The sequence below is a fragment of the Triturus cristatus genome, chromosome 6 (genome assembly GCF_964204655.1).
Source record: "Triturus cristatus chromosome 6, aTriCri1.1, whole genome shotgun sequence".
Classification (NCBI taxonomy): domain Eukaryota; kingdom Metazoa; phylum Chordata; class Amphibia; order Caudata; family Salamandridae; genus Triturus; species Triturus cristatus.
In genome coordinates this window covers 1,760,848,854-1,760,866,025 of record NC_140589.1, presented here as the reverse complement: position 1 = coordinate 1,760,866,025, position 17,172 = coordinate 1,760,848,854, and the positions used below count along the sequence as shown (strand labels likewise).

The 17,172-nt window shown below is 42.5% G+C and overlaps 1 protein-coding gene across 2 annotated transcripts in view; it reads left to right on the top strand.

Annotated features, from left to right (window-relative positions):
• LOC146821941 (xanthine dehydrogenase/oxidase-like) overlaps nt 1–17,172 on the top strand; it is a 452,547-nt gene that overhangs the window by 214,723 nt on the left and 220,652 nt on the right. For both annotated transcript variants that reach the window (XM_085613026.1, XM_085613027.1), the window contains exons 9-10: nt 8,345–8,486; nt 13,759–13,851. In XM_085613026.1, coding sequence (XP_085469152.1) covers nt 8,345–8,486; nt 13,759–13,851 — 235 coding nt within the window. The remainder of the gene's footprint in view (nt 1–8,344; nt 8,487–13,758; nt 13,852–17,172) is intronic.

Sequence of the window (17,172 nt, the reverse complement as noted above, 5' to 3'; positions counted from 1 at the left end):
CATACTGAGACTGACAGCCACTCGTGATTAAAGTTTGTGTGCTTTATTGCTAGTATTAGGTGCCCTCAGTCATGGTTATATGTACTTATTGCATTTATTCCTACGGTGAAATGCTTGTTGAACTAATGAGGTGGACAGTCACTCGCTTTGGTGCCAGTATTAAGTGTTCTTATTCCAAGTAATGTTCAACCTGTGGCATTTAGGGACAAGATAATGTTTAGACATGCAAGTTGTGGTACTAGACCCCACCCCTCTTTAGGCATGTGTAAGAATGTTTACGCAATGTCATCCAAAAGTTATTCCATCAGCTTATGTATATTAATAAATTGCTGCATAATATTGAGTAATGTGCTTAATAAATGTGTTTTTCCTTTTTCTAAAGGAAAACACAGACTTAACATTCATTTATTGAGGGTTATTATTGAGTATCTGTGAATGGTGAATACTAGCCCACACCACCTCCCTTGAGTAGGCCTTGGACTACTCTGCAACACTACCCTATGAGAGGCAAGCACAACAATGGGGTATTTGGTTCCCAGTGGAGGACAGACATAGACCTATTACTTCTGCAGGCCACACAACTAATTACTTTTTTTCCATCATTGGGTTCAGCGGCAGGAAACAACGTATCCCATTCTGGTGCGCATTGATAGCATTCGATAAGTCCAGTTTTGCCACACATTACCTATGAATTATTGAGCAAATATTAGAGTGCAGGGCTCCGAGAAGGGTTGAAAGGTTTGATCATGTGAACTAAAGGTATGAGAAAGGAAAGCCCCCATGCACACATCTGTCATGTGAAGAAATGTAGGGTCAATGTTTTATCTGTGTTGTTATGACTAGTTTGTATTTACAAAGGGCAGGATGCCGGGGAAGGGCTTTCAAAGAAATGTTTACATAAAGTTGTTCCAGGCCATAGTGTACGCTTTGAACCCTGACTCTACACACACCAGGCTTGCATAAGGAGGGTGCTTTCTCTAAAGGTTTAGGGACAGCAACTGATACCAACACCACGGAATGGGGTGTAGAGGGTGGACTTGACTTCTTGGGGCTTGGAGGTGATTGTGGGACCTGGAAAATTCCCACACTTGTTAAGGGCCGGGCAGATTTCCAAAGAAGGGGGTTCCAGCTAGTCATTCTCCCCCCAAATATTTTCAGACCATTTGCATAGTCCAAAACCACTGGAAGGGTGTAGAGGGAGTTTTTTTTTTTTACCATATGTAGTGACACCCTGTTGGGCTCCCGCGGTGGGGGACCCCCGAGAAATTTTCCCATGGTGGTAGGAGGGTGCGAGAAATTTTTGGTTCCAGCAGTCCCCACAGGTTATCTAGTGGGGAATGTGAGCAACCCAGGGGTGCTCCATAGTACAGGGAGGCCTCAAAGGAGGGTAGGTCCCGAGATAGGTGGCCCAGTGGTAGCCCCTAGGCTCCGTAGGTGGGATAAGAAACTGACCCTGAGGGGATCTGAGAGGGGGTGATGGGCTACTTAGTTTCCAGGAGGAGGGTTAGTAGTGGACCCTGATGTGTCAGGGTAGGGTAGGTGGTTACCCAAGGAAGAAAAAGGATGTCATCCTTGAGCATGTTGTTTTGAACCTGATGTGGCGACTGAGGCAGTGCCTGGCCGAGTGACCACTCAGGTAGGTCCTGTGGGGTCACAACCCAGGACAAGGAGGAGGGCAGGAGGCCACATGCTTTTGGGGGCACTCTGCGCAGTTGATGAGTAATAGGCGGCAGAAGCCTTTACTGTGCAGACTCCTGCCTTGGGCACTGTAGGTGTACCAGCACTGGGGTTTGGCCCTGGCGACCCTTTAAGGTGGCAGGTGGAGGGTGTCCTCCCAGCAATGTGCAGAAGGTGGTTCTACCCGCAGTGGTCCAGCAAGCTGGTAGACACTTCTGTCCGAGGCTGTTGTTGGGAGCTGTTAATTAGGCAGCCCGGTGTGGACGGGCCTGGCAGACTTCTGAATATAGTAGTACCACCCAGAAGCTTGTTAGGCCCCATCTTAAGTAAAGGAACCCTGTGCTTCAGACTGGGGTGGTGGAGACCAACAAGGGATTGTGAGGGTGCCTGGACGGTCTCCCGAATCGCTACAGGCAGACTGAAGATGTCTTCTAGAGGTGGGCCTGGATGCAGCTAACTCAGGGCCCACGAGCTCTCCAAAGGTACTTTGAGAGCAGAGCGCCTCTCTCAGAGAAAAGGGTACACAGGTCCTGTTCTCACAGTGGAGAACACGGATAGGGTCTAGGTTACCGGGGTGCTTTCCCTGTGGAGCTACCAAGGGGGAAGGGAGCTGTGGGCTGTCTGATGAGGCACCCTCACTGTGACACTCCCAACTCTGCCTGAGGAGGGGTGAGGCTGGTCTGAGGTCCTACACGAGGGCCAGACCAAGGGCCAAGGATGCGTCTCCGCAAGGGGACACAGGAAAAAGCAGGAAATTAGTTGAATAAACTCCAGAAGGGGGACCATCCAGTGAACCGGGTGATAATTTCTAGACCTATCCCTTGTGGAGGCATCAGTGCTGAGGCACTGTACCCTTGTCCAGAGGAGTGGTGGGGGCAGTGTTGCATGACCCAGCGCAAGGGTAGGCCTAGGTAGGCCTAGTTCTGCTCAGTCCATGTAGAAAATTAGTCACCAAGATGCCTCCAACCTAGAACCAGAAGGGTTTTAGTGCAGTCTGGGGTCCCTGTAGGGAGAGGTGGTCTCATGGCTGGGTGCGATTGGTGGTCTTAACAGCTGACAACCAGCGTAAGTCATCAGAGGTAGCGGACAACTGGCGAGTAGGGTGTCTGGTCAGAACCCCTTATCATTTGTTTCCACTGACTAGGTAAAGAATACCCATGCATAGTGGCTGTTTCTTTCCCATAGGAATTAGCTGGATGCATTGAGTGTGAGAAGGTGGTTCTGACCATATAATCCGCCTAGAGTTTTTGCTTTCTGATCACCCGATTTGTGACCTTTTACTGTGGGAGAGTCTCCTAACCTGGTACCCACCCAGGGTAAACCCATGGTAAAATGAACTGCGCGTGTTTACCGCCAGTATCCATAGAGATATACGTACATCACTTTGGACTACATTTTAATCAGCAGTATAGTCTTATATTTGCAAGAAGTTCACAGTCTTAAAGTGAGTTGTGACAATGCAAAATGTAACACCAAAAACGTTTTTCTTAAGTAGTCCATGTGAACCAACAATAAAATGGAGTAAGTGGAAGACAATCTTTGAGCATTATGCTCAGGTTTCTGGAACCAATTTAAGTGCAGAAAGGAGATATGCTTTGCCAGAACTAAGTGCAGAAGAGCAAAGAGGACGTAATGAATTTGAAGTATGTTTTACAAAACTAGATCCGCATTATCTATCCAGAATGAGCACGATCATGGAACACTACTATTTTGGGCTTCGAGAACAGGGTGGTGATGAATTGTTTGAAGAGTATATTACACGTCCTCCTAAATTAGCTGCAACATGCAAATTTGGTGGTTCAAGAGAAGAACGGATCACAGACCAGTTTGTTTATGATGCAAGGATGACTAAATTAGAGAGGAGCTGTGGCTCAAAAATGAGCCACCATTGGAAGAAGTAATTCTGGTCGCAAAAAAAATGTGGAGCACATGCTAAAATGTGTGTTGGAATTGAAAGGTGGAAGAATAAGTTAAGATCTAACACAGAGAAAAGTGAGGAGACTGTTTGTATGATAAAGAATAAAAAAAGTGTAACAAAGGAGTTAATAAAAGAAAATCGTTATAAGTCTACTTGGGAAAACAGATCTTCTGGAGAGTGTTTTTGCTGTGGTAGAAGTGGCCAAAGAGCAGATGCTAAATCGTGTCCAGCCTTGTATTAGTTGTGGCAAGAAGGGTAATTTTCAGAAATGTTGCAGAAATAGGGCAGTGGATGGAAGAGAAAAAGGAAGTAAAGGAAATCTCACAGAATATTGTCTTTCAAATTGAAGGATCTCAACAAAAACATCCAAGTAGTATGGTAAAGATTGAAGGAGTGGAACTGAAAATGAAGTTTGACTTATGCTCGCACTTAACTATTATATCGAAAGACACCTATGAACGGTGCTTTCAAGTTTAGAATCAGTTACATACCATGGATATAAAGCCTGGGGGTTATTGTGGACAACCAATAAGCATGATGGGATATTATGATGCATGTATTGAATTGGGAACTAAATATACGGTTGGAAACGCATATGTAGCTGAAAAAGGGGATGGTCTATTTGGGTGGCCCCATCAATGTTTATTTGAAGTTACTTTTAATCCAAATGCTGTTTTCCAAGTGCAAGTACAAAAAGTAGAATCTATTTTTTGTGATTTTGTATCTGAATTTCCAGCTTTATTTAGAAAGGCGTTAGGTTATTTAAAAGGGTACAAGCACTGTATTAGACTGAAGACGGCGGGGAAAAGCAACAATAAAGTTATGAGGGTACCTGTGGCATTACAGGGAAATGTGGAACTAGAGCTAGGAAGATTGCTACAACAAAAGATCAAAACATCAGAAGAAGCCACAGAGTGGCTGGCACCAATTGTAGTAGCCAAGAAGGCTAATGGGGATAGTAGGTTGTGTGTAGATTTTAAAAGCTTTAAACATGGAAGTGGTGGTATATACATTTCCTCTCCCCAATATTGATGAGAGAGTTTCTACATTGGCGGGAGTGACATTTTTGCTGGTTTGACCCTGAAAAGAGAAAAATCTAAATTTGCCGTGCAAGAGGTTAACTATTTGAGTCATTTAATTTCAGGAAGGGGTGCAGCACCAAAGCAAGAATTAGTGGACACTATTTCTAATTTAGCTGCACCATGTATTAAGGAATAAGTGGTTCAATTTCTTGGCATGGTGGAATAATATGGGAAGTTTATCCAGAACCTGGCAGATAAATCAAACAAAATGAGACTATGACTGGTGAAGAATATGGAGTTTAAGTGGACCTTGGAGTGTCAGAATGAGTTGGATAATTTAAAAAGAGAATTGCAAAATGTGTCTAATTTACAGGCTTTTGTACTTGGAGAAGAAACAATGATAGTTACTGATGCGAGTTGTAAAGATCTAGGGGCATTACTGAAGCCAAAAAGAGATGTGAGGAACAGTTGATTGCCTGTGCTTCTCGGAGATTATGAGGGGCAGAATTGAATAATTCCATTGTGCAGAGGAAGGCATTGGCTATATACTGGGCACTGAATAAGTTTCACAAGTTTATTTGGGGGACTCATTTTAGAGTTGACACAGATCATAAACCATTGAAGGAGATATTTCAAAAGAAAGGTCTAGATTTTATGTCATCAAGGATCAGGAGATGGGTTGTGGCTCTGCAGGATTTTGATTTTGTGGTCGAACATGTTCCTAGCATTAGTAATTTGACAGCAGGTTGTTTATCCAGATTAGTGAGAAGTATAGAAGAAGTTGAGATTTTAGAGGATGTTCAAGAAGAAGAATCATTTGATGTGTGTGAGATCTTGATGGGATGTCCTACAAAAGGAGTGTAGAAAAAGTAATGAAGAAAGATGATGACTTCTTGGAAATTGTACAAAAACTACAGTCAGGTAAAGAAATCGGGAAAACATTGTCAAAATCATGGCTTAATGTTTTTGATTAGTTGGCATGGACAGGGGCATATTATTGAGAGGGGCAAAATTGATATCTCCAAGTTCTTTGAGAGGGAAATTAACTGAGGAGGCACATCAAGGTCACATAGGGATTGTAAAAACCAAGGAAAGGTTATGAGCTAATTTCTGGTGGATAGGGATGGACTTATGTATTCAACGTGCAGTTAGAGATGGTATACAATGTAGGAATAGTGATAAGGTGTTGACACCACGTACAATGCCAATGGTATGGCTGAAGTTACAGGAAAGTTCATGGTAAGAAGTTGCCATTAATATAGTGGGGCCATTAAGAGGTGAGCGAAATATTCCTTTCTTGTTGGTAATTATGGATTTGCACTCTAGATGGGGGGAAGTTTCTTGTGTAAGGGAAATAACCACTGAAAGTATAATCCCATTTTTCAAGAGGTGTTTAAAAGGGAAACTTTTCCAAAATCGCTACTAACTGATAATGGGCCAACGTTTTGCTCTAAGGTGATGGAAGATGTTCTCGAGTCATGTGGTATAGAACACAAAAAGTGTTCTGTTTATCATCCTGAAACAAAAGGAACTATAGAAAGGTTTAATATAGTGATAAAGGAGAACATACAGTTATCAAAAGTGAATTCTCTAAATTGAACAAAATAGTTACAGAAATGTCTTACTGCATACCTCATGACACCACATTCTACTACACAGAAATCTCAAGTTAAATTATTCAAAGGTAGATCACCGAATACTTTGTTGTGCCCTAGCTAGATTGATTGAGACAAAGACAATAAAATACAATGGCATTGGAGCATGAAGGCATCTTGAGTTGGATTTACAAGAGAAAAATGAAAAACATGATGAAAGGAAAAGAGTAAAGCTTAGTGAGTTGTGTGTGAGGATTGGGTCCAGATCAAAGCTCCAGTTGGTTGTGCGTCTTGGTCCAAGTATATCAAACCCATTCAAGTGACGAAATGTTTCAGGAATGTAGTAAAAGTTAAGGATGGAAGAATATTAAAAAATAGTCGAGTGGTAGTACAAAATCTGGTGCAACTGTAAATGAGAACATTGAGGCAGATCTTCAGGTTCGAGTGTGTGGAGGAAAGGTGTACAGAGATTATGGTAAGAATCAGCCTGAAGTTTGCAGAAGAAGTACATGAAGTTGTTCAGTTCCTTCATATTTAAAGAACTATGTGAATTAAGATTTTTAAATCTTTTTTGTTTCTAGTTAACATGAAACATATCTCTTTGTTTATTTTATCTGTCTGTAATATATTGAGATTTGAAATAGTACGTATACATATTGTTTATGTTGATTAGTTGTAGTAATAACTTATTGAAGAAATGGGAAGTGTGATAGCGAGTTGTTAGCTTAGATGTCATCAGGTTGTATGCTGTCACATGGAACATTTAACTCTCAAACAGAATGTAGTTTAAACATTGCAGGCAGTTGCCTGAATGTCCTTGTTGGTTGAGGTGCTATATTAAAGTATCATGTTACACAGTCCTTAACATCCAGGAAGATGAACAACAGGCAGCAGGGGAGTACAGCACGGCAAGAGTCCAGCAAAGCAGTAGTCCAGCAGAGTGGCAGTCATGTCAGCAGCACAGCAGTTAATCTTCCTTGCAGAGTGGTCATAGGTCCAGAATGGAACTAAAGTCATGGTTTTCGAGATCCATTATTTATGCACAGTGGTCCCTTTGAAGTAGCGGACGACTTCAAAGAAAGCTTTGAAGTACACAAAGGTCCTCTATTACTGCCCTGGTTCCAGACTCACTACAGGGGGGCATGCCTCCCTTTGTGTATGGACAGGACACAGCCTATTCAGGTGTAAGTGTGAGGCTGTGCCCAGCTTCTCCCTCCCATCTCCCACAAAGGCCCGTCAAGACACACGTAAGCTCCCTTTATGTGTGGATGTCTAGAGGGAATTCACACAGCCCAGCTGTCACCCAATCCAGACTGGACAGAGACAGTCAGCAGGCACCAAATGGCTAAAGTAAGTACATGCTAACTTTAGAAAAGTGGCATTTGCTAAACTGCAATTTAAAATCCAACTTCATCATAATTTGTGAGTTTAAATTTTGAGTCTATTGGCACCGAACTTGAAAAGTCTATCTCTTCAGAATTGGGAATTACACTGTAATAAGGTAATCCCAAAGATTTCCTATGGGAGAGATAGGCTTGGAGTAGTGAAAAACGAAAGACATGTAAAACCTAAAATTACACGTCCTGCCTTTTAAATACTTTGCACCCTGCCCTGAGGGTTCGACAGGGCCTACCTTAGGGATGACTTATATGTCTAAAAAGGGAAGGTTTAGGCCTGGCAAGATGGTTACCTTGCCAGGTCGCAGTGGCAGTGTAAAACTGCACATACAGGCTCTGCAGTGGCAGGCCTTAGTCATGGTAAGATGGCTACATAAGTGGGTGGCAGAAGGAGTGCTGCAGGTTCACTAGTAGCATTTAATTCATAGGCCAGGGCACATGTAGTGCACTTTACCTAGAACTTAGAAGTAAATTAAATATGCCAAGTGGGGTTAAGCCAATATTACAATGTTTAGTGGAGAGAGCACAAGCACTTAAGCACTGGTCAGCAGTGCACAGGGTCCTAAAGCCAGCTTAAACAAGGTCAGAAAATGAAGGGAGGTGGAAAAAGTTGGGGGAAGATCACCCTAAGCCTGTCAGGTGTAACAGTGCCCATTTTTGTAATGGTGAATATAGTCTCTTGATTATTATAAGTAATATATGCAACATTATCATATTTTTTCCCTATACTTATAGATTCAGAAAAATGAATACCAGAAGCTGCTGTGTTTCAGAGGGGAACGTGTCATGTGGGTGCAGCCATCGAGCCTTGCTGAGTTGCTTTCTCTAAAATCTCAGTACCCTGAAGCCAAGCTGGTGGTGGGAAATACAGAAGTTGGTAAGGACTTGGAAAGCATGCAATGTAACCAGGACTTGACCAGAGTTGACCATAAAACAAACAAGCATGATTTAACCTGTACATCAACATGCTTGTAACTATGCTGATTTCGGCACCCATCAGCAAGAAACACATTATTCTTCACACAGATCAACCCACTGTGAAGGTGCATAGTGTTCCAAGACCATTTCGTCCCTCATCGCAGTCCTTACATTATGACATTTAATTATTTAGGCAACAATAAAGTGTGCCAGCCCTTTAAATGTAACCCAAAAAGGTGCCCCCTTACCGATAGGACATTCATGTACCTCAAACAGAAGTCCTGTTTACCTGTTTCACTGGCACAGGATCTGTGGTGGATGCTGGATGCTGCTTTGTATTGTGTCATGTTCACTTTATTTCGTTATTTTATATGTTTGATTTGTTAAGGAGATGCAGTAGAAATCTTCTGCAGTATTTGTACATCAGTATGAGCCTAGCTATGCGGGTTGACATCCTGGAGGCCAGGCATTCCCTTAGAGTGTGTTCAGTGACACAAAGAACATAGGGCCTCTTTAGTTGTGCTTTGCTCGTTTGGAGGTTGTGTACTAGTGCTAGGATCTCCCATAGTATAATTTTTTTGGTCTGTGTTAAGGCAACAGGGACCCTACCATGCGGTATACTTGCCTCTTTCCCCCATTCTTTGGTCTCTTGAACCACCATATGATCTTGGAGGACCTCTTTTAGAGAGTTTGGAAGTTGAACTGCTTCACGGTCTGTGGGGGGAGCAGAAACCTTGCTGTGTCGCTGACTCACATCCCCTCCAGGAAAAGGATGAGCCCGCTATTATATATGCATCCTTTTGGATTGAGGCTGAAGGTTTAGACCTGGCTGGACCTTGATGCACCGTCCCTACTCTATCTCATCTTCAAATCCTTAATGAAGTGTGGGGACACTATTCTCACACACCCAATTTTAAAGGCATACTCTGGCTGTACAGTGGCAATACAATGACCTTGGTGCCTACGATTCTCAGCGGACAAGTACAATGGCCTACTGAGATGTGTGGCACTGCTCCGTGAGTGATGGTTATTCATGGTTCCAGGGATCCTGCGATAACTCTTTCTTTTATGTTTATCTTTAATGATGTTGTTTTGATTGCTCTGTTAACTGTGATAAATGTATAGTGCCATTTCATGTTTCACAGTATAGGTGTGGCAGTGTCATTATTAAACCAAAGATGCAAGCGTGTATACTAAGATATTCTCCTTTGAAGAGACTCTCATTGTCGAATGGATAAGGAATCTGACAGTGGATCAGAGATTAGGCGAACAAGGTTCATTTGAAGTCCTGTGTTGCCTGCTCATGTACAGGTGTTTCTAAATCAATTATAATGACTAAAATACCTTTATCATATGCCAATCTGCTCAGTGCAAAACAGGGCAAGTTCCTCTTTAGATGTCAATGCCCTTTTCCATTTGAGCAGACCTAATGAGGTTTGCTGCTGTTGGGGAATTTCTTGTTCTGACTAGCTCCAGAGAAGTGTTTCTATTCTTAAGCTTTTGTTAAAAGAGTTGGCAATGGTGCGTTATCTAACTGGTTTCACCAGGTTTGCATTAAACTTGCCTTCGGTCGCATGATGGAATGTATGTGGTGTGGTATGCATGCATGTGAAACTTGGAGAGCCAGGCCTAGCCAAAAGGCTGCGAGCTCTTTACAGGAAGCAAAGTTACAGCCAACAAATGATTGAAAAGACAGTTGGATTCTATGATCAGAAGTAGGCTTCTATACTTTATTGTGAGGCAGTATTCTTTACAGAGGTGTGTCTACAACTCTTTCCTAAAATGGAGCAGGGTTGGGAGGTGCCTGATAGATACAGGAATTTGGTTCCAGGCCCTGGGTGCATAGAAGGATAAGCTCTGTTGTCTTGTGTTTTGTTACTTTTTATTGTGTACTTTTGTACACTTCTTTTCCTCCAATCTGATAGTGGTCTGGCTGCGTGGGTGCCGAGAGCCACCGGTGATATTTAGCTTCTCAGTCAGATAGGCATTGGTGCTGGTCATACAGGCTTTGTAGATGATGCAGCTGGTTTTTAAGACAGTGCTGGCTACCAACGATGCCAGTGGGGTTCCGTCAGGATGGGGTAGGTCTGGTCATTTTTCTTCGAGCCCGGGATGAGACATGCCGCCTTTAAGGGAGGTCAGGCTGGAGTCTGGGAGGCCATGGGACAGGGCACTGCCACTATCCAGATGTGGACAGTAATATAAAAAGTCCTAAAATAACAGCAAGATAAAGGCTCAGAGTCCTCTCATTCATCTGAGTTTCAGCTAGTGCAAAAACACAATTGGCACTTTGCTTATGCAGTTACTGATACAAATACATTTGCACCACTGTAAGCAATATACTTTTGTTCCCATATTTACCTTTGTCCTGAACCTTGCACCATTGACCTATGTGGTGAATTGACCTGTTATTCCAAGCCCCTGCCACATGTTGTGCTCCCACTGTTTCAATTTATTTTGAATTCAATGCAATCTGCATATTTGCTATTTTTGCACCACAGAACTATACATCAATCATGAATTTGAAGGCCAACCAAGATCGTGTACCTCCAATGGGGTTTTGCATGTTGCATTACAAATCTTTTCCATTACCCACTACAGTGCCATTGACATGTGTGGCACAATTTAACAAACTAAGGCACATGAAGTGTGTTTTCCTACTCCATATGATCCTTTTACTATCACTTCTTCCTTGCTCCACTTTCTATCTAGTGTCTCTCCTTCTTACCTGCCTTATTAAACTCTTTCTCTATCCCTTATTCCATCTAGTTCTATTTCCACTCAATCTCTCTTGTATCTCCTTCTCTGGTGTCATTTGCATTATTACCTTCTTTCTTGCCTTGGCTTGTTTCTCTTTTACACCCTTTATTCAAACCAGTGTCTCTTTTAACTCCACTGCTCTTCTTGTCACCACCCTGTCCTCTATTGAATATCTAGCTTCTCTAGAATGTTTTAATGTGCTCCCTTCCCTCCTATTTTACTCAATCTTCCTTTTTGCTTCGTTCTCTGCCCAGTGTTTCCCGATTTCTTCTTCTCTTCCTTCTCTTTCATCCTATACTTTGTTCTTTTTCCTTCTCCACTCACTAGTCTTTCTCTTGCCTGTCTTCTTTGCCACACCCGCACTGGTCTTCTTAGTGTGCAGGGAGAAACACAAGTAATCAGTTGAAAATGTGGCACAATGTCATTGCAAGTTCTTAGTGAAAGGGGTGCTAGCACAAACACTTTGATACTGTTATGGGTGCTCACGGCAGTGACATCTCTTCATTTCTCTAACTAAGGGTCAGAATATTTTGGATAAGGAGGAGAGTTAAGTCAAGTGTCATATAAGTCTTAATTACTCTGCAAGCCCTCTTCACCATGCCTCTCTCTCCTTCTTGTCTATCGAATGTCTCCTCAACTTCTTTATTCTCTTGCAGCATCTCTTTTTTCTTCTTCCTCTCTTCAGTGCATCTTTGTGCTCTTCCTTTCGCAGTAACCCTCTTTCACCACACTCTCTCACCAGTGTTACTTTCTCCTCGGTCTATGTCCATTGTCTTCAAGTGTCCACTTGTGCTTTCCAGTCTATTTCATTCCTTCCTCCTCAGTGTCTTTCTCCTCCTTCTGTCCCAAGTAGTTCCGTTTCTCCTCTGTCCACTGTCCTTCTCTTTCCTCTCCCTCTTTACAGTGTCACTGTTCTCATCTGCCTTAGACGGTCTCTCTTTCTGCCCCCCACCGTCTGCACCGTTATTCTTTCTCCTCTTCCCCTGCACTGTATTTCTGTATCTTCTTTCTCTTCCGCATTTCTTTCTCCCCTTCAACTGTCCAGTGGCTTCTTTTCTCATCTTAACTCCCACGGGTTTTCTTTCCGCTCACTCTTTAATTATTTCTCCTCTTTATTTCTCCTGTAGATTGGTTTCTCCTCATCCAATTTTTAGAGTATTTTTCTCTTCTCCACCTCTATCCAATGCCTCTCGATTGTCTCTCAGTCTCTTCGGTGTCTTTCTTTCTCCTGTTCTTTTCTTCTCTTCTAAATCTATTTTATGCTTTTTCAGTCCAGTGCTTTCCTTTTTCCTCACGCAGGTCTCTTTACCCTCTTTCCTTATCTTCTCTCCAGTGTCTCATTCACCTCTTCCCCTCTGGTGCCTTTTTATCCTCACCCTATCTCATCTTTGCGCTCATTGTCTATTTGATGTCACTCTAAACCTCTCAGTGAAAATCACCTAGTAATTCAGTTACCCACCTATAATTTTCTATATAATATAATTCTTCTGCCCTAACTCTTCTTTTTAATGGATCTTTATTAGGAGGTGAACAGGGGCGGCTCCTCCGGAATGGCGGAGGAGCGTCGCCCCACTAAATGGCAGCAGATTAAAAATAAAATTATAATAAACCGATTTTATTAGCATTTTATTTTTCTTCATACCTGCAGGCTGCCAGTGAGGCTAAAGGGCGGGGCGGGGCGATGCAGAGCATGAGAACAGTGAGGAGGAGGGGTGATGGGCACTACTAAGTGCGCATGATGGTTTGCCCGGCTGTCGTAGGCTGGCCAAGCCATCATGCACACTTAGCATTTCTACACCCGGCTGTGTTGCACAGCTGGGTGGGGAAAAGCCACAGGCTCCCAGGCACTATCTGAGCGGTAAACTGGGCTGCTTAGACCAATCACAGCACTTCTCTCATGCTGTGAATACTATTCCCAGCATGAGAGCAGCGTCAGGATTGGCAACAGGAAGCCTGCACAGTGTGCACCAGCCGGCCCCGGAGTAGAAGATTGGGAGAGCAGCAACGTGGCGACTACTACAGTGTATTTTTAGGGGAGGGTGTTTGTTTGTGCTTATTTTTGGAATCCTCCCCCCCCCCCCTCCGCTACACCGCTTCGGACCCTGAGCAGCCACCACTGGAGGTGAGCAACCTGTAATACAAACAAATTACCTTTTCCTCTGCGTGTTAGTATGCAGCTGAATGCAATACAATGTGTGAGTATCACTCAGGTTGTGTGACACATGGCAGAGTTACTGCTCACTGTCCTTGTATTCTTTGTCATCCACTGCAGGGCTGTATCAGTGATTTCTACTCTTCTCCCTGTCCATCCTGCTGCTGGCATGTACTACTCTGAATCTTTGTCATATTTTGCCATCGAGCAAGCTTATGTCAAAGAGGCCATGAAGTCTCTTTTGAGAACACTTAGAAGGTCACTTCACAGTGGCTGAACATACACCTCAATACATTTCCTTTTCTATGTTTCATTCCAGGCATTGAGATGAAGTTTAAGAACCTGCTGTACCCAGTGATATTAGCACCAGCCTTGATCCCTGAACTGACCAGTGTTCAACAAACAAAGGAGGGTAAATACACACCTCTTTCATTCTTACATCATGTGGATGAGCATACTGCGTATGTTGGCAAATGAGAGTGAATCGCTGCATGTCTTATGCCATCTGTTAGTCAAAGTGTATTTGGTCTCACGGCAGCATAAGTTAACACCACCTTACTTTGCTGTCTGGTGTTGATATAACTGGGAGAATTGGGGTGCTGCAAGCAATCACTTGCTAAAATGTGGAAGCTACAGATGCATGAACATACCACCAGCAGTGCTTCTTGTCTGCATGCTGTTCCACTGAGGTATTGTTTCAATGCTGCTCATCTTGCTTTGAGACCAAGAAGTCTTAACCCTCTTGCCCCAGATCACTGACTGCTCCTATTTCCCACTCGCCGTGTCATCATAACTCATGGATGGAGTCCTCTTTTCCTGATCTGTTTCTGTGCTGTTCTACCAGGTGATGATGCTCGTGCTCCTGTTGTCCCCATATGACCCTATATGTATGTTCCTCCCTTGGCACGTTTACCACCACCCCTGGCATTCACTTTATACAGCCACATCAAGCTAGCTTTTTTGGGTTAGCTTTAGGTCTTTATATTCTTCTGGCCAGTAGCGAACCAGATCCAAAAACCGAAGACAGCTTTTTAATTTGTTGTATTTTTATTTACATTTTTGCTCAGCTGGTAGAACAGAGAGAGGGCTGAGCCCTAGCAGAGCAGGTCCTTCCAGTCAGATTAAGCCTCTAATTCACCCTGTAGGCTGACACACTCGCATCTCCTTGTTTAATTGTTGACTGTAAGTGCCAGAATTCTTCGAATTCCTGGTGCACCCTGCTGCCTTTACAACATTTTTGCCCCCAAGCACTTATTATGGATGAAGGCAAAACAGGCACTGGTGCACAACAAAGGTGTGTCACATTTGACGCCAGCTCTTGCTACCAAGGGTGTAGGTATGTGCAGAAACCAGAAATTCGACGGCTAGTAACAGCTGTACATTGCTAGGTATCTGATAGGTCGTGCTATTCTGCAATGACAGTGATAATGAAATGAAATTGCATTTTATAGCGCGCTCTACTCTACTACCCAAAGGTGTCTAGGCGCTGAGAATTTTTGGCACGAGGGAAGAAAGACCTAATAGAAACCTACTGAGAAAGATAACGTGCAGAGGATATGATATATCTGTATAACCTTACATGTTTATTTAAAAAAAAAAAAAAGCCATGTCTTTAGGGCCTCTGGGAATGTCAATAGTTTTTTTTTTTTCAATTCCAAGGGGATGGAGTTCCATAGTTTATAGACTTTTATGTGGGATCTCAGGCACCAAACACCCCTTAAGACAAGAAATTCTCTTGATGACCTCTGTAAACTTAACAGAGCCTTCGTCCATTTAAGCCCACCACGTTGTGCTTCTAGCCAACAGTTCTAGGGTAATCTGATTACGCAATCATCTGACTAGAGTTTATTTAAGAATTTTAAAAAACATGTACCGGCCGCGTGAGACCAAGATAATAAATGAATTGAACAACGTATTTATTTATTTAGAGTTTTATATAGCGCGAACCAGACCCAGAGTAGGGTAACAGAGCCTTCGTCCATTTAAGCCCTCTACGTTGTGCATCTAGCCAACAGTTCTAGGGTAATCTGATTACGCAATCATCTGACTAGAGTTTATTTAAGAATTTTAAAAAACATGTACCGGCCGCGTGAGACCAAGATAATAAATGAATTGGACAACGTATGCTTTCGTTCATTGGCTCTTTTGGTATCTTTACCAAAATAGCTACACCATACTAGATCTAAAAAAATCACTCTTTCTATAAAAAATATTGCGGATCGACAATGTGCTAATGGAGGGATTTTGGGCCACATGTAAGTAGGTTTCATTTTGCGATTACCTAATAATGAATTTTTGCAAATCTCTATTAGGTCATCGCAAACACCTCTGCAATAATGAGTCTAAAAGATTTAGCGATTCCTAATGGGGACGCAATTGACCTACCTCATTAATATTCGTGAGGTAGGTCGCAATTTGAAACCTATTGGGAATCGCTAAAAACACAAGGATGATGGCCTCCTGGAGACAGCAGACCACCATCTCTGTGTTTGCTTTTAAATAAAACAACAGTATTTTTTATTTAAATGCAGATGCATTTCAAAAACAAAAATGACAAGTTTTCTTTTAATTTTTTTAAGAGTGGACAGTGGTCCGTTGGACTACTTCCGGCACTTAAAAAATGTTTTCGCCTACATTTGCAAAGGGGCCCCCATTCCTGTTTGGGAATGGGTTACCACCAACCTAAAGTTGGTGGTAAAATGCAAATGTTTTGTTGACCACCTTTCAGTCGCAAAACATTCTTACATACCACTGCGAGTCACTATTAGGAAGGGACGCCCTTAACATGATCCTTCCTATTACCGAATCGCTATCCCATTTTGCGATTTGGTAATACGTTACTGAATCGCAAAATGGGCCTTTGTACATAGAAAAATGCTTTTTTCCTGTCGCAAACAGCTAATTTTGCTAATTGGGCCTTTTAGGAAATGTAAAAAGTTACGTACAAGTGACCCTTTGTGCAGTAGTGCTTTTAAAAGAGGGACAAGTTACTGCCCATTATATATAGAAAAAATCTTCGCAAGGGATTTTGACAGCAAAAAATGGTCTGGATTTGTATACGTACATCTCAATTTAAATTTGTATAAAACAGCAACCTCAATATATATATATATTCTAACTCCATCTATTTGTGCCCATTTAAAATCCAGCTAAAATGGAACGCCTTTTTAAAAAAAACTAAGGGCCCTATTTATCACGGGTTTGTGTTGCATTTGCACTAGGCAATGTGGTGCATGCGTGATGCAAACCCTAAAATGTGATTTTTCAAGCCAAACGAGGCCACTTTGCGTGGCCCTGCATGACTTGATCAATCAGGAGTAATGCAATGCAGAACAAATCGCTGTGTTGTGTTACTCTGCCCTGGGAAGGCTTTCCCTGTAATGCTGCGTTGCGCAGCGCTGGAAGGTTGCTTACTGCACTGCGTTACTGTTTGATAAATAGGCCCCTAACACTTTTATTTTTTTCAATGTTTATCTTTAGAAAGTTTGCTTTACAATGTCCTGTATGGATGTCAAGTTTCTTCTGAAGGACTCCTGAGGGTGTAGTGACATGAGGTCATCGGCATACATTAAACAACGTATATGAGATGTCCAATTTTTGGAGAACAGGAGCTTGTAGTATTTAGTCAGTTGGATGGATCAGCCACATATAAACTGAAAAGAATTAAAGCATAATCTATTACATGTATAGATCTCGTTAGTAAGGTGACAAGAGGAGTGTATTTCTACTCAAC